A 17,852-nucleotide genomic window follows, 5' to 3' on the forward strand; every position below is an offset into this window, starting at 1 on the left:
AAGAAGAAAGTAACATACACAAACACAGAGAAAGAGAGAAGCTGAAAAGTTTTTTTTTTTGTTTATGATTTTGAATTTTTTCAGTTTAATTTTTTAAATTTTTTTTATTTTTTTATTAATTAAAGTGCTGACTTGTCACTAAAACGCTGACATAGATGCTGACGTGACATTTTTAATAATATTTTAATATCCATGTCAGCGCCATGTCAGCAAATAGGACACGCCGTTTGCCACCTCAGCATTTTCTGTCACTGGGTTAACGGTAGGGACTATTTTAAAAACGATTTTTAAAAATCAGGGACTGACTTAGGAGCTAAATCAATTTAAGGACCAAATTGAGAATAGGCCCAAAATGTAGGGACCAAAAATGCATTTTCGCCAAAATATTAAAAATGGGTCTCACGATACTATTCACACATTTAGAAATTATTTTGCTACAATGTTTTCAGTTTTCAGTTTTCAGTTTCAGCAACAATAAGTTCAATCCAAACGGATCCTCTATTTTTTTGGAAAAATATTAATAATTTCCATCTACTTTAATTTGGGATTACTACATTTTTTAATTACAAAAATACCTAGGGGTATGATGAGTGTTATGCATTTGTAAGTGAAATAAGTTTTTCGTATAATAATTCTTCATACCCCTAAATATTTTGTGATAAGTAAATTTAGTAATCCCAAATTACAATTAATGAAACCTATTAACATTTTCAAAAATAAATAAATAAATAAAAGAGATTTTGAGCACGTGCGTGCTCAAATGCTAGTATTTTTTTTTTTTTTTTTGGGATTGATTCAGAGGCTATTATTCCGTAATTATCACTTGTATTTGGCTATTCTGTTAATATTATAATCAATTTTCATTCATCATCATTCAAAATTACTAAATTTTCCGAAAACCAATCTTACTTTATATAACCAAAAACAACTTTTTATAAATCGTAAGAGAAATATGGAGATTATGGGACCCTTTGTCTACAATCTATATGTATGTTTGCAAGCTGTTACAAATCAGATTATTCAAGTACGGTGTAGTGTGGTGTCTCCAAGAGAAAAATGACATTTTATCAGTTATGAATCTTACGATACCACTCTACAATCAGTACTCACTGTCTTTATTAGCATTTTATCATTTATGATACCATCATTATAAAATCAATACTTACCCTCTTGCCATTTTCTTCTCCTTTTCCTTAGCAAATCACAAATACTGAATTTATTACATTATCAACGCCCTAAATGATCAAATAAAATGAAGACCTACTCAATTTCTTGCCTCAACACTATATAATAAAAATTAAACACCCAAAAGAATAAACAAACACAAAACAGAAGATAAAGAAGAAACTGAAAATCCAATAATACCAAAATACAAACACATATTCAACAAAAAAAAAATCTATGATTTAAAAAGAAATATATAGAAAAAAAATTACCATGAAGTACTATGTATGGAGTGTGAAAGTGGGACAGTCATGAAGACCAAGATGGCAATGGAGGCAATCATTGGTAAAGGAAAAGCCATAAAATTATTGGGTTTTTCTTAAAGAAAAGAGAAAAATAAGATCCAAGGGAATAAATTATAATGACTCTAGGAACCCCTAGGTATTTTTGTGATTAGAAAATATAGTAATCCTAAATTATAATGAATGAAAATTATTAACCTTTAAAAAAAAAAAAAAAAAAAAGAGCAAGAGCTTTTGAGCACGCGCGTGCTCAAAGGCTAGTATTTTTTTTTGTTGGATTGATTCAGAGGCTATTATTCCATAATTATCACTAGTATTTGGCAATTCTATTAATATTATAATCAATTTTCATTCATCATCATTCGAAATTACTAAATTTTCCGAAAGAAAATCTTACTTTATATAACTAACAACTACTTTTCATAAATTTTAAGAGAAATATGGAAATTATGGGACCCTTTGTCCACGATCTATATGTATGTTTGCAAGATGTTTCAAATCAAATTATTCAAGTAGGTTGTAGTGTGGTGTATCCAAGAGAAAAATGACATTATATCAGTTATGAATCTTATGATACCACTCTACAATCAGTACTCACTCTCTTTATTAGCATTTTATCATTTATGATACCATCATTATGAAATCAGTACTTACCCTCTTGCCATTTTCTTCTCCTTTTCCTTAGCAAATCACAAATACTAAATTTCTTACATTATCAACCCCCTAATGATCAAATAAAATGAAGACCTACTCAATTTCTTATCTCGACACTATATAATATAAATTAAACACCCAAAAGAAGAAACAAACACAAATAAGAAGATAAAGAAGAAACTGAAAATCCAATAATACCCAAATACAACACACATATTCAAAAAACAAAAAATGATTAAAAAAAAAACATATAGGAAAAAAAAAATGACCATGAAGTACTATGTATGGAGTGTGAAGGGAAAGTCATGAAGACCAAGATGGCGATGGAGGCAATTATTGGTAAAGGAAAAGCCATGAAATTAATGGGTTTTTCTTAAAGAGAAGAGAAAAATAAGATCGAAGGGAATAAATTATAATGACTCTAGGAACTTTTGGACAAATTTTTTTAATTTTTGTTTTTGGTTTTATGGTATGCTTGTATTGGTAATTGGTAATTTCGTATTTGGCTTTACTTTTGCTGTTGCTGTTGCATTTGAGTGTCAAGCTTTTTTTTTTAATCAACAAAACAATTTGTGTTTCTATAGTGTAGAACAACAAATACACCAATTTTAATATAGAACAATGTTTCAAAGTTTGAACATCTAAAGAGAATTAGAGAAAAATCTTTTCAGAATTATACATTTGTATAAAATAAAGACACACATACAAACATGCGAGAAAGAAAACATTTATAAAAAGAAAAGAATAGAAAATAATGAGTACTAAGAAAATTACGTACCTCTACTTATGTCTCAATGAAAAAGAAAGGCAATTGGCTTATCATTGAGAGAAAAATAAGAATATATGTTACTGCCTAAATTTAAGGAGATGGAAGGAGAAGTTATAGCAATGGTTTTTATAGTAGGAGTCTTTTTTTTCCTAAATAAAGAAGAGATTTGAAGAAAAAAATGAGATTATTATTATTGATATATTTTTACCAAGATGTCTTTTAATTTTGTCTCTATTTAAATCCAGGGATTTAGGGTTATTTTTTATCCATGAAAATGAGGATCCCAAATAGGAGAAACCCCTTGTTAAGGTACAAATTTTCAAGCCCTAAATTCATTAGCTCACTCACTAAAATACACATACAAGTGCATAAACTATTTTGGGCCCCCACAAATATTTCCAACATATTACCAAAATATTTCCCACATATTACCCAATTTGGGCTCCCATAAATATTTTTCATACAAGCCCCATAAATTATTTTGGGCCTTCAGAAATATTTTCCATGTTACCCAACTTGGGCCTACACAAATACCTATCATACTATTACCAAAAATGGGCCACAAAATTATGTCATCTCTATAAAAGCCCAAACTCATTTATCTTGTGGGCAAAACCAAAAAGCCCAACAAAACTCTCTTACAAAACCCGTTGCTACATAGCACCCTTACTAAATCCGTTACTACACGACACCCTAAAGCCCATTACTACATGACACTTTTACAAAGCCCGTTACTACATAGCACATTCATAAAACCTGTTGCTACACGACAATATTTTCTACAAAATCTCAAAATATTATTAAAAAGCTCAAATACTATTTTGGCAACTATTTACAAAAAGCCTAAATATTATTTTGGCAACTATTTATAAAAAGCCTAAATACTATTTTGACAACTATTTACAAAAAGCTCAAATATTATTTTGGCAACTATTTTCAAAAACCTAATATTATTTTGGCAACTATTTACAAAAGCCCAATATTATTTTGGCAACTACTTACAAAAAGCTCAAATGTTATTTTGGCACCTTCTATCAAAAAACCCAAAATTATTGGGCAAACAATTATTCTACCAAAGCCCAAATAATATTTGGCAAAAGAGTTATATTATGATCAAAGCTCAAAACTATTTTTGGCAAAAACATATTTTGATATACTAAATTCTCTAACTCATGGGAAACATAAATTGCTTATTTCTTCTACAAAATTTATGGGAACTATGCTTATTTCTTTCATAAGAAACTATAACTACAAAAGTCCATGTATATTACCCATGACGAAACTATTCATTTTGTAGGGATGAACAAGCCCAAAGAAGCCCAACAATAAGGCCCAACCGAGACAGCCCAGCCCATGTGCTAATCTCAGCAACTAAAGCTCACTTGAGTAACTAAACTGGTTAAACTAGCTACTAGTCAAGTTTCAGCATAACTAAGCTGATAGCTGGGGCCCATTACCATCATTTTTAGCCTGTCAAATCAGATCAAAAGGGGATACATGTCTAGCTGAGCTTACACCCTTCCTTGGCAAGCTGTTTTTAATGATTCCTGATGTGACATAAAACTGTGCTAACAAAACATAAAGCTGTGAACTTGAAGCCATCCATGCTCTCTCTCTTCTCCAACATAATTGATCAAGGAACAAGGGGCAACCATGAACAAACCATGGAAGTTTTTGGAATTACTTATAAACAACTCATTACCATGCCAAAAATGTACATTTTCTAGTTCATAAACCAAGTACATGAATCCTAATAGGGAAACTTAGGGAATTGTGCTTTAGATGACACTAGTGAGATATCCAACACAGTTTCCAGTAGAGGGCTCTAAGATTGACACTTGGCTTGGGGTGACACAATCTACCCTAGGAAGCTCTGATACTAGCAGCAAACAATCATGATCATTAGCCTAATATATGCTCTAATCTCATTGGCTGAGGACAATCAGCATTTAATGCTAAATCAGAACCTCTAGTTGCTATTACCTAAAACAGTAAAAATACTTTAAAGTTGAACTTACCATTCTTGGCCAAATCCTAGGAACGATTTTCTAAGGATTTTTCTGAAGATTAAGACTGATTTTGGCATAGATTATTTGCTGAAACCCCCTTAAACTCAACTAAAATAGTGCTCTCCACCAACACCTCAAGACACACCAATAGAGAAGAACTCTCTCATAAACTTTCCTATTTTCTCTCTCTCTCTCTCTCTCTCTCTCTCTCTCTCATTTTCTTAAAGCTCTTAGTGAGGTTCTAAGCTCTTAGTTTCAAAATTAGAAACTAAGTTCTTCACCCCCCCCCCCACAGCTCATAAATACTCGTCACACATTTATTCATAAACTCTCATCCATCCCTAGTAGAAAGTCCTAGCAGCTTTACTAAATACCCTCTCTCTCACTACTTAGACTACTAAATGACCTTCACTGCTCATTACATATACCATATCCATGAACATACTCTGGCATAATAATGATCGTGCTATGCTAGCTAAAATCTCTCTCTCTCTTCCTTCATCTCACAGTAAGCTCTCTCCATTACTTGTTATAATGGAACCTACAGTGTTTGTTTATTCATTTACTATTGAAAGTTATAATGTAATTGTTACTATAGAGTTTTTCTCTCATGTTCTTGTATTGGAAGACTTATTCTCACTAGAACCTATAACTAATGATTTTGGAGATGTAGACACTCTCCTTAATTTATGAAATAATTAACGGTTGGAGGTTTATTATGTTCTGTCTCATTTTACTATTGGAATATTTTACCACTGAAATATTTTACTACTGGGCTATTTCTTTATTGTAGTAGGTTTTCTGTTGTGCTGACATGTCTGCTATAGGAAATGTTTTTAGGTCATCTCATAATTCTTGCCAGTCCTAACCTAGGCCCAAGGCATAAAATAAGGCAAATTTCTCAAAAGCTTCACGATAGCCTTTAGGCCGTGCTTCAAGCCCATTGTCGAGTTTTGGTTTAAATTACCAACCTAACACAAATCTCATTTGTCGAAAGGAAAAATTTTCCGCCCCCGACACCCTTAATACCCCCCCCCCCCCCCAAAAAAAAAACAAAAAGAAAAGGACCAGTGTACCTCCAATTTCACTTCTTAGTTTTAGTTTTTAATTAAGAGATAAACCAATTAAGATTGAGAGAGAGCCTCTGAGATAAGCGTGTGCAACGAGGCGGCTAGTACTAATTATTATTATTTTGATAGGTAATAATACTTTTATTGACAAAACTGAACATCATGTTCACGATACTGAACACTTTAAACAATGAGCAAATACAATCAAATCAAGAGCTAAAAGAAAGAGAAAGTAAAAAATCAGAAATTGAAATACAGCTTGTACAACCCCAAATAAGAGTCCACAGAAACAAAGAGCCGAAAAGATGAGGCTTTAAGAGGTCTAAGGGTCTCTCATTGTCTTCAAAAATTCAAGTATTACGCTCTTGCCAAACGATCCACATTAAACATGCGAGGACCATATTCCATATTGTTGATAAGTGCTTATCAAACCAATTTCTCTGGGCAAAGAGAAGAGAGCTAACTGACTTCGGCATTATGCACTGAATCCCAAACACTTCGAAAGCTGCACACCATAAGGCATGAGAAAGCTTACAATGAAGTATTAGATGATCCATAGATTCCCCATCACAACAGCATAAGCGGCATCTATTAACCAGGGACTGACCTCTCTTAATAAGATTATCAATGGTGAGTATCCCTTCCCTAGTTGCTGTCCATAAAAATAAAGACACCCATTTAGGCACCTTTACACACCAAGTACTGATTTGCCAGTGTACAAATTGTAATTATGAATTTGAAAGTGATTTCTTATATCCGCTTAAGCGGACGACACAAGCATGTTATATAAACACCTTTTTTTTTTTTTGGTATGTAGCACGTACCTAATCTGAACCTATCATATATTATTATAAAACATGTATTAAATAACGCAATATCCTATGTATGATTAAGATTTGGTAGGTATGGGTCATACCAAAAAAATAGAAGTCTACCATAGAATTTTCCTTATAAATTATGGAAATTAGTTAGCTATTTTTCTGTGCACAAGCTCTACTGCCCATATTTGACCTGGATTTATGGCATTATAAATTATTGATTGAGGAATTTTTGCTGATATTGGTGCTTTGAGGGAACAAAGGAAGGTGCTCTCTCTCTCTCTCTCCATAAATAGTGTTGTCTTTATGTCAGCATTTTGTTTAATTGTTTTTGTCCTGCATTGCTGAGTATTATCTATGTATTGAATTTTGATGTAGTAAAGACGTTAATATCAGTATCTGATTGTTAATTGTTGATGTGGTCAATATAATATGGCTTGTTTATAAAAAAATGTTTGACATTACAGTTAACAGATCATTCCCATCATTGTTGATTTTTATGTTGTTGTTTTCAGGATATCGGATTTAGTGTGGAGTTTACAAATTCTTCTGGAGAAAAAAGTGTAAGTTGAACTGTTGAACTATCATAGCTTGTTAATTAATATACCATGTTGTGAAGAAATTTTCCTACTCCCACTCTTATAGTATATTTTGTTTTGTTCCTCTTCCTTCTTTTTTCTTTTCTTTCTTTTTAACTGTAATTATTTTCTTCTCGTATTTTACATTGTGTCGTTGATGAATGTCCAACAGTTGATATTACCTTACCGGCGCTATGAGTCTGACCAAGTGAGTTTACCCTTTCGCTATGTGTCTTAGTCTTAACATGGCTTAGAATATAATGATAGTAGCTCTCTCCAAATTCATATTCTTGCAGGGAAACTTCTGCACGTGTATGGTGGGAAACTATAAATTGAGTTGGGACAACTCATATTCAACCTTTTTTAAGAAGGTACGCAGGCCTGTTTTACTGCTTCCCTAATAGGAGTTGCTTTGCTTTAGGATATTTTCTGTGTACTGGAGCATTGTCCTCTTTTTAACAAAATGATCATATACCTATAAAAAAAAGTATACTGCTTCCCTAGATTTTTTGGCCTCCCCACTTGAGTTGCTGCTATGTATCATACTTAGCTATGAAGCTTTGGGTATTATGAAGTAGTGATAATACACATTCTCTTACCATTTAGTTCACTGAAAGCTGTATTTTCCATTAAAGCATAAATTTTGCTTGCCATTTTTGACAACTCTAAGCTTTACCTGGCATTAACACACTTCTAGTTGTTGGCACCATTTCTGCAATATACCACTGGGATTTGGTCGTTTGTGTCATTTCATATTGCACTGGTCGTAGGAAGTTCATTTGAGTTATTTTGACATCTAATTCTACCACACTTGCCTTCAGAGCATTTAAAAAAAAAAAACTTTTTCTCCCTGCTCAATATTTTGGCAGTTCTTCTTTTAAGTTAGTTGTCAAGGTTTAAAAATAAACATAAACAAACAACACCCCCCCCCCCCCCCCCCACACACACACACACACACACACATTTCATGGTTCGGATTGAATATTATAAATCTAAGAGTATATATAATTCCATTTGAACTAAAATTTTAAAAGACATGGCACAGTGTACATGGTTAAATACAATAAATAAAACAAGGATTGCAGAGTCGCAATATATTTCTCAACAAATTTCATAACTGTTTGTCTAAGGTGGTAATTGTTAGTGGTGGATAATAAAGTAGTGTTAGTGTGGGGTGGGGGAGGGGGGGTGGTGGGCATATGAGAATTTGTAATAACCTGCCAGCTTAGCAATTGTGAAATTGTGTTTATAGCATTTCTCTAAATAAAATCTTCCTCTGGGATAACCTTTAGCTGTTTTCACTCCAAAAGCTTGAGTCCATTTGAGTTGGAGGAATGTTCGCATATGGGTTTTGGCATATGCTTGATGTCAGGAGTTTTTGACATTTATTTAATTTTATCTTGATAGTGTGTATTTATTATTCTGTTACATAGATGCTTCGCTACAAGGTGGATTGCATACCTCCAGTCGTAGAACCAGTGCAGTCTGTAACTGAAGAGTGAGGACGAGAGGATCTCTCCTTGGATGTATTATTACCCTTCATTAATGATGCTTAATGATTTCTATCATTCATCTGTATTATTTTTTATTTAAAATATTTCTTTTCATTGCATCTTCTGAGGATGATTCTTACTCAGTTCCATCATCAGGATTTGCTACAATTGTTTCGGTGAAGAATCTTGTAATGTTTGTATATTATCGGGTACACTGACAAAATTGATTCTTAAATACTAAATGATGATGTCATGTTCTAAGAGCACCCAAGAAATAACTATTTACTGAGGCGCTATACAATTTTTTATGCAGCACAAACTGTTGGTTTTATATATTTGTTATAGTATACGACTTCAGGTTTCCAGTTAGATTTTGATCAATAGTTATTGATTACAAAAGAAAAAAAAAAGTTTAGGTCTGGTCTAAGGCATGGTAGCTTGCTCGCCATGTGTTTTATTAGGCTTGTCAGGTTGGCATGGACCTGTAAATTAATGCCTGATAAATCGCTCTTAATCCTGTTAGTGTCTCTCATACAGATGTTTGAAGACATTGATACTTGTTGATTGCCATGTCCTGAAGATGAGGTGGTATCTTGTGTCGCTGTTAAATACAACATACCTCTTAGATAGATGGAGGTGGATGCGACGCCATGTGGGTCTACTTCTACGTAAGGAAGATGTAGCTGTAGTACATGATACCACTTTCCCTGAATACACTGCTACTCATCGAGTGCTGTGGCATATTGTTTTGTATATTTTTGCATTGATTTTTATTGCTTTGTTAAGTTAAACCCTCAAAACAACACTTTTCCTCCCAAGTCACAATCCTTTCTGCTACCAAAAAAAAAAAAAAAAAGATCCTAAAGTTTTACAATGAACCCTCGGAGATGCAATAAGTGTAACAACGGCATTTTTTTTTGCTACTGAACATGGTAACGAGAAGGCTTTACATTAAGATGGTGAAGACCTATAAATTTCTCACGTTTGTTGAGTCTAGTGGACAGTCGTGATCAATTTCCAGCAAAATACACCCGTGGTTAAACATCAATAAGTTACAAATAAACAAAGTTAAAGACTACAAACGTAGTAATTCAGCAGGAAAAAAAAAGGACTACAAACATTAAGATAAATGCCCTGCAAATATAAAATTTTAGTAGTGTTTAATACTAATACATTACAGGTCAAGTAAAGTCATATGCATGTTTGGCAGAGTCGAGAGTGTTGGACAGGAGCATGGCAATTGTCATGGGCCCAACTCCTCCAGGCACAGGGGTAATTAAGGATGCTACCCTCACCGCTTCTTCATAGAAAACATCTCCTCTGAGACGGTAACCGTGCTCACAGCTTGGGTCCTGCCCAATTCATAATACCGTCTTTAAATCTGAAAAATATTGTTTTAACTTATGGCAAACGCACCCCTATATAGGATGGCATAATCATTACCAACAAACCGGCGATCAAATGGCACCTTTACTAAGGATGGGTTTAAAGAGATGGAGAGCTCTACTCTAGTTGAGTAAAAGTGTAAAACCACAGGCCTACATGGCAACCGATGGAAAAAGAAATAAAACAACATCAACAACAAAGCCTTGGTCCCAAATTCTTGGATGTGTTTTAATTTTTCTACTTCCCCTCCCTTTTTGTGATCTATTGGTTGCCACGTAGGCCTGTGGTTCTACTCAACTAGAGTAGACTTCATATCCATTTTGCACAAAATGCCACTAGTCTGGCAATGATAGACAGAAGTGACCAAAAATAGGCAAAACAAATTAAAGTCTGATAGTTACCTCAATTGGATTTGTCCCCACATCTATAACAATTGCACCAGGCTTTAGCCAATTGCCACGAACCAGGTTAGGCACTCCCGCAGCTGTAATCACAATGTCAGCTTCACAGGTGATCTGTTCTGGATTCTTAGTAAATGCATGTATGATGCTGACAGTCGCATGATGCCTCTGCGAAACAAATTGAACACTACTTAAAATCTAGGAGGAGAACCACTGTATGCAGTAAATAGTCAAAAAACGGGTGTCACCTGCAAAAGCAAGGATGTAGGCAATCCAACTATGTTACTTCTTCCAATCACCACAGCTCTCTTCCCCATAATTTCCACACCAGACCTGATCAATAACTCAATGCAACCTTTTGGAGTGCATGGAATGAACAAAGGCTCCCTTCCTCTCAGGGCAAGATTTCCCATATTTACTGGATGAAAGCCATCCACATCTTTTTCTAGGCTTAGCACATCCAAAATTTTTGCCTCATCCAAATGCTGTCCCAGACATATTTGTTGTAAGTTATCCATGCAACACCAGCAAGTTCTGAAATCATGTATATAGACCTCAAATACTTAATTGCTAATAATGTACAGCTAAGAGCCAACGATACCCACCAAGTATCCAGACATTGTATATGATTTTAAATCTGATCAGGCTCTCATCAAAGATTAGAAATTGTTAGCATATAATCCACGAATATTTGGTCTTGATGATCATTTACTATATTTTCAAGGGATAAAGGAGATCTTTCAAAATTGCAACCATATGATATTGCTAGTCCAAAATCACTACCAATTCGGGTTCACAATAGGGCAGATTCTATGGTAGATTCAGATGAGAAGGAAAACGCAAAATTCTAGCCAAAGCATTCTAAAACATGCTCATAAAATGCTTAGGTCTACAAATCCCATAAACAGGGAAGCTAGGAATGGACAATCTTCTAAAAATTTGAGATATTCACATTGTTAACATTCAGATCAGCTAAAGGTCAAGGTTAAGAAGTTATGACACAGTTTAAGAAATTACTTGTGGAAGAGGAAGTTGCACAAGAATACCATGAACTGATGGATCCTCGTTGAATCTTGACAAAGCATTAAGAACTTCATCTTCTTTACAATTGTCAGGCAGTTCAGTCATCATTGACTTGATTCCAGCTTCTTCACAAGCTTTTATCTTGTTGCGGACATAAGTTTGTGAGTCCCTTCTTTGGCCCACCATAATGACAGCCAATCCAGGAACCTTTCCAATGGATTCCTTCATCCTCTTGACCTCAAAAGCTATTCTTGACATAATTTCCTCTGCCATTGACTTTCCATCAATTATTGCAGCATTCTGCTCATTGGCTGTGGTGAATGTCATGTATCAAACCACATTTTAAGCATACAAAGAAGAAGGATAACAAGAACCCTCAGAATATAGATTGCAAAAAATAAAATGAGGAAATCCAAATGAACAAATTTAGAAATCAAACCAAGCTCAGTAGCAGTCCAGAACCTAGGACTGACTGAAAATGTTAAATAGGATGTGAATAATATCCCATACCAATAGAATGGGGAATCAGACAACAGATTTATTTATTTTGGCTCAATAAGGTCATTCGGTGAAGAAGATACAATAGGCAAGAAAAAAGATTATTAGAACCCCAGATTCAATCAACCTTAAATTGAATCCAACAGGTTTCTACGAAAATATGATACAAGTAAACCACTTTGTGAATAAAATCAATGAACTCAATTACAATCTTTAAAACGTTATGTCAAGCTCAAAGATAGCCAGCACCAAACATGTAGTTACTGCTACATCTATAGCATGATTAAACAGGAAATATCCTTTTTGCAACCCCAAATAAAGTCCTTTTCTTTACCCTATTAAACCCTAAAACCCAATACTGCCTAGTCACATAAAATTATAGGGACTTTACTACATAACCAACTAGCGAAGAGAGAGAGAGAGAGAGAGACTAAAAAAAAAAAAAAAAAAAAAAGGAGAAGGATGTCAATGTAGAACTAGAAAAAGAGACATTATTGAAGCTGTCGCTGATGACAATGACCAAAATGAATAGTGCTCATTCCTTTTTTTGAGAAGTAAAGAACTTCATTAAAAAATAGATGTGAATATACAACAAAAAAACAAGACACACAGGTAGTGTGCTATAGTATTAGCAAAAAGGTCTAAACTAACTAGCAGTGAAGGTGAAAAAATCAAGTAAATCATGCAAAATATTAAAGGTAGAAACACTTGAAGCATATGCCCACTCAAACAGAGTTTAAAAGAAGAAAGCTTCAAATCGTGAATTGATCTTTCATTCTCCTCAAAAGTACGTGCATTTCTTTCCCTCCAAATGCCCCACATTAGACAATGAGAGATCATACTCCAAATCACCATAGCTTGGTGTTTGTTGAACTTGCCTGTACAATCAGCTAGGACTCCACTACACCACGTGGCATGACCTAATGAACCCCATAAAATGAATACATCATATTTCATAACTCTTGAGCTACAATGCAATGTAGGAGTAAGTGATCAATAGCTTCCCATTCTACTTACACATACAACACCAATCCACAACAACTACTTGCCGCTTCTGCAAATTATCAACAGTTAAAATTTTCCTCAATGCTGTTGTCCAAATGAAGAAAGTCACCTTTGTAGGCCATTTTTTATATTAAATAAAAATTATATTTTCTCTTTTGATTGGTAAGTTACACAAGCAGTGAGTTCACCTGCTGACTATTTTTTTGGGAGACAGATACCATTTGAGCTAGAACTCATTCATTGGCAACATTCTGTGTGAAACTAGTCACAAATTTGCATCAAAGCTCAACATTGAGATTCTATGCAATAGAAGTGATAGCGTTATATCAAATACAACCAGTTTTGTTATAAGAGTGCTTAAAGCTCAAAGCTTGAAGCCCCAAGGTTTGAGAGCTTCACATGGCCAAAAAAAAGGCTCATTTAATGAAGTGCGCTTTAGGCACACTTTTTTGGCGCTTTTTGAAGAAGCACAAAGCATGCCTAGGTGCGCTTTTTTATTTTATTGTGAAAATAGATATGAATCATCAAAATTAATTGCTTGATCATGAAGAAATGACATGGAGCAATGATTTACTATACAAACACTATTCTTAAGGTGCATTACACAAAAATTTATTTATTTACATTTCAAAAGATATGAACAATATTAATTTACTATTCCCGTGCCCTTTGGCCTCTAATTTTTAGATGTTGATTGAAACATGAGAAGAATTATATAAAATGTTATGTTTAAACTTTCTACAACTTGATTATTTTGATATTGTCCATTGATAATTGTTTTCAATCAACTATATAAAAGTTTTAAGAATTGAAATACTTAAGTAAAATTTGAACTTACAAACATTATACAATTGTTCTTACCTAATAGGTAAAATATACAAATTTTGAGTAGTTATATTATTTTATTAAATGTTACATATATTTCTATTATAGGTTAATAGATAGTATATTTGAAATATATGTGATTTACTTCAATCAGGCGTGCCTTGTGTCTGGGCTCCAAGAGGCCTATGCGCTTAACACTTTTACCAACATTGAATATGATAATTTCTACAAAACAAGAAGTAACTTTTTCAATCAAAATTCAAAAGAATAAATCTGTTTCCAGGGCAGTTCATAAGACCAGACTGCCAAAAGTCATTTACATTGAATCTGATACATGACTATCAACTTTGATGCTATACCACAATGCTGAAATCAGAGCAACCAAATTGATGGGTAAAAGAAGTACTTACAGCATTTATGAGCGGAAGGAAAGTCATGGGGGTTGGGATTAGAAGCCCAAACATCAGGGAGGTCTAATGAGACAAGAGATGGGGATATCAGAATTGGGCAGTTTTCATCCTTTAAGGCATGAACAGCCCTTGCTGCTGTTGATGGCATTCTCATTCCTCCTACTCTCTTCTTCTGCCACGCCAATGCCACTGCCACCCTTAGCATCTTTCTCTTCCTTTCCCTAGTACTACATCATTTCGGTCTGCCAGAGCTGAGCTTAACTCATAAGTAATTTGAGGCATAAGCGCAAAAGACATACAGTAATGGAACAGGAAAACATAGTATACAAGCAACTGCTATACTGAAAACAATCACAGATAAAGAAAAGAATAAATATGTGAAATTTAAAGTAACCATCTTAATTGCATACATAACTTAAATGTTGAATTGGGTCTTTTGAATATTGATTTTATCAAAAGCGAAAGAAGCAACAAAAGTCTACCACGGGAATCACAATAATAATAATAATAATAATAGTTTAATTAAATTAGCAACAGAAATGAGATTGAGAACAAGAAATTTGTCGAGAGCTTGAGGAATGAGAAGATATAATACCAGTCCAGTATGTGGGCGATTGCAGTCTGCAACAACAAAGAAAAAGAAAGAAGCAGCAGCAGCCGGCAAACTAAAAGCTATGCACAAGCTCAAGCTCTCGAAGGATCAGGTTGCAATGCAAGCGTGTGGAACACTTCTTCAGCTTCACTACTATACTGGATTAGGCCCTTTCACTAATTAACTTCATTCTATTCTATTGGGCCACTCGCTCACTTATTTAGCCCAAAAATACACCTATTCCCCCTTTCTAGGATAAATATGATAGTTTCAATTTCAACAGGAGGGTTTAGACATTAGGGAAATGTTAACAAATGTTTTTAGAGTATTAGTTAATAATTCATTTAAAAAAAATTTATGAGAAAAGAAAAAAAGTAATTAATATTTTGATAATTTTTTTCATTTCCCATAAAAGTGATATCAAAACTTTCCTAAAATGGATTGTTAACCAATGCTCTAAGGACACTCGTTAATTTTCTTTTTATTTTTATATAGGTCCACAATCTATGTTATTACATTATTTGACATTGTTTCATAATTCTCTTATATGGTTAAAATCAAAATTCAACATGTCATGTATCATAATTGTTCAACCATTTATACCAAAAAATATATGTTTGGTCTAATTAGATTTATCAATTAAAATTTCATATTCTTTTAGGTATATTATATCAAACACTATTTTAATTTCTAAGTGCTAAGAACCTTGTAATTCAACGAACTGACATTTTTTATTTTTTATTTTTTTAATAGAGACATTTAGGGTTCAAATCTCCCTCAGCTATTATAACTATCCAAAAAACACTATTCTAAGTAAAGCTACATTACTTTTTGTACATGTGATGTAATTAATTGATTTCATCAGGCTAAATAATCAAATTAGGATTCAATTTTTTAGTAGATCTGCCAAGTGAATAGCTTCTTCTGGGTTCATTGTAAAACCCTCTCATTCCTTTTGAAGCAACGAGAGGGTTTTACAATGAGCCTATAGGACCAGGGCCTCCAAATCTTCAAAGTGTTCATTTTAATTGTAGTAATTAGTAAAAATTTAATAGATGAGGTGTTTTTTTAGTTGCCCAAAATACATGAGTGTTAAAAATAAAAATATTTATCCATTTACCTTTCATCTTACCCTCAATGTTGAACCCTATGGATTGCAAGGGGATCCCGAGAAAGAGTTCATTTTTAGAGTATTCTAGCTAAAAAAAAAAAAAATTTGTGGGTTTTTAAAAAAATATATAAGATTATAACAGTATATTCTACCAAATGATTCTTGTTATGTTTTGAATCACTATTCATAAAATTTTGCTGGTACTTACATGCTACCATTGAATGAAATAAATGATCACCAAGAATCTGGCTCAATTGGCCCATCAAGTTATTTTCAACAGAAATATTCAAAGATTAAATTCTCATTCTCCTCGTTAAAAGTATCAATTAAAAAAAATACTAATACATTTGATTTGGATATTTTACCCTCAGCGGCCCAGGGGACAATGCTAGCGTGAAACTGACAGTAACGAGTGGGCACTAGTTTCGAATGTATTTTTTCGGTGACCTGGAAAACAAGTTGACACTTTTGAGAAGAAGGGGCGAAAAAATCATCACATCATATGCAAAATAATTTGGGAGAGAAGATAAAAGTGAAGAGTCCTTGTAATGAATTTATTAGATACATGAAAATGCATTGATGAATAATTGCAAAAATGATTGGAATCATGTACTTACAAACAAAAAATCCAACCAATCAGGTGTCACTCAAATCAATCAATCAAACACATGTATAAAGGTCTCCAAATTCATGTGTTATAACTTAAAACTTATATATGATATGATATGAGAGAGAGAGAGTGGGGCGGATCTGGATCTGGGAGTTTGGCGTAATGAGATTGGGATTACACGCATTCATGATTCTTCTTCACAGGAGTACGTAGTAATGGTTTTGGCCTATGCTGTGAACCTCTTCCACTTTTCTCTGTTAATTTAGATTGACACCGTTGTTTTGTTACATACAAGCTCCAACGTTTGGTACTACCTATTCCGTCTTTTTCCTATCAAATACAAATGATCTCTTGTGCATCAATTTTTTTTAACTTAATCTGAATTTTTGTTCCATGTGACCTTGCCCCCAAATTTCAACTGCCCCAACATCAACATGCTCACTTGGCCATGCCTGTCTCTGCCCTCCTTTTCCCACCTGTCTCTCTCTTTCTAATCTCCATGATTAATTGTGAAAATTTTCTGCTCAAAAAAAAAAAAATTTTGTGAAAATTTCCCACATAATAAAGATATTTGGCAAATATCAAAAACTCATTCACTCTTAATATATAAATAAACTCAACCTAAAAAGAAAAAGAAAAAAAAAAGATCAATTTTGAATCAAAAGGGTTTTATTTGATATTCAATATGTTGTCTAGTTTCAATTAATAGTAATGTTAATTCACAATATTTTTATAACAAATCCTACATGGTAGAATAACACCAATTTTTTACTCACCAATGATAATCACCAAGAATGAATTTGTTTTTAAAATATTGTTAAAGTATCGTGGATCAAACATTTCTCTTTGGTTAATAATAAGCAGTTTATCTAATAGATTTCAAATTAAAAAAGTGCGTCAACGCATGCGTGGTTTGCCTAAAACAACATGAACACTACCCTCAAGTCTCAACCAGGCCATTAGATTTCTCCCAGGAGGGTGAGTGAGTTACCCTACAAAGACCAAATGGTCCAAAATCCTGTGCAATTAATCGCCGTCTTGACAATGACAAAGCAATTAAACATGCAACTTCAAATCTAAATTTCAATATTATAAGATGGGTATGAGTTTGACTTACCTCCAATACTTTTTTAA

At 33.5% G+C, this 17,852-nt stretch overlaps 2 protein-coding genes across 5 annotated transcripts in view; one reads left to right on the forward strand and one right to left on the reverse strand.

Moving 5' to 3' along the window:
- Positions 1-9,188, forward strand: part of LOC112030857 (uncharacterized) — a 21,558-nt gene extending 12,370 nt beyond the window's left edge. The window contains exons 6-9 of the mRNA XM_065779140.1: positions 7,302-7,349; positions 7,537-7,572; positions 7,661-7,735; positions 8,798-9,188. Coding sequence (XP_065635212.1) covers positions 7,302-7,349; positions 7,537-7,572; positions 7,661-7,735; positions 8,798-8,866 — 228 coding nt within the window. The 3' untranslated portion in view covers positions 8,867-9,188. The remainder of the gene's footprint in view (positions 1-7,301; positions 7,350-7,536; positions 7,573-7,660; positions 7,736-8,797) is intronic.
- A 599-nt stretch (positions 9,189-9,787) lies between these two features.
- Positions 9,788-15,154, reverse strand: LOC112030900 (bifunctional protein FolD 1, mitochondrial). 4 transcript variants are annotated; one of them, XM_065778483.1, is made up of 7 exons: positions 15,001-15,154; positions 14,406-14,647; positions 13,044-13,085; positions 11,662-11,978; positions 10,893-11,129; positions 10,645-10,812; positions 9,788-10,209 (listed from the first exon to the last, which is right to left on the reverse strand). In XM_065778483.1, the coding sequence occupies exons 2-7, from the start codon at positions 14,608-14,610 to the stop codon at positions 10,039-10,041; spliced, it is 1,140 nt and encodes a 379-aa protein (XP_065634555.1). In that variant the 5' UTR covers positions 14,611-14,647; positions 15,001-15,154; the 3' UTR covers positions 9,788-10,038. The 4 variants fall into 4 exon arrangements, with proteins under 4 accessions (XP_065634555.1, XP_065634553.1, XP_065634559.1 ...); XM_065778481.1 differs by having other exon boundaries at positions 14,406-14,656; XM_065778487.1 differs by having other exon boundaries at positions 14,406-14,661.
- Between the last annotated feature and the right edge of the window lie 2,698 nt (positions 15,155-17,852).

The sequence above is a fragment of the Quercus suber genome, unplaced genomic scaffold (assembly GCF_002906115.3).
Source record: "Quercus suber isolate HL8 unplaced genomic scaffold, Cork oak 2.0 scaffold_11, whole genome shotgun sequence".
In the NCBI taxonomy this organism is placed as follows: domain Eukaryota; kingdom Viridiplantae; phylum Streptophyta; class Magnoliopsida; order Fagales; family Fagaceae; genus Quercus; species Quercus suber.

Bases quoted from the DNA above. Each gene is read 5' to 3' on its own strand.
- LOC112030900 (XM_065778483.1), bottom strand. From the start codon at position 14,610: ATGCTAAGGGTGGCAGTGGCATTGGCGTGGCAGAAGAAGAGAGTAGGA. The intron at 13,086-14,405 runs GTAAGTACTTCT...GGGGTTCATTAG, and splicing joins TCCTTCCGCTCATAAATGCT to GTCATGCCACGTGGTGTAGT. The intron at 11,979-13,043 runs GCAAGTTCAACA...CATTCACCACAG, and splicing joins AGTCCTAGCTGATTGTACAG to CCAATGAGCAGAATGCTGCA.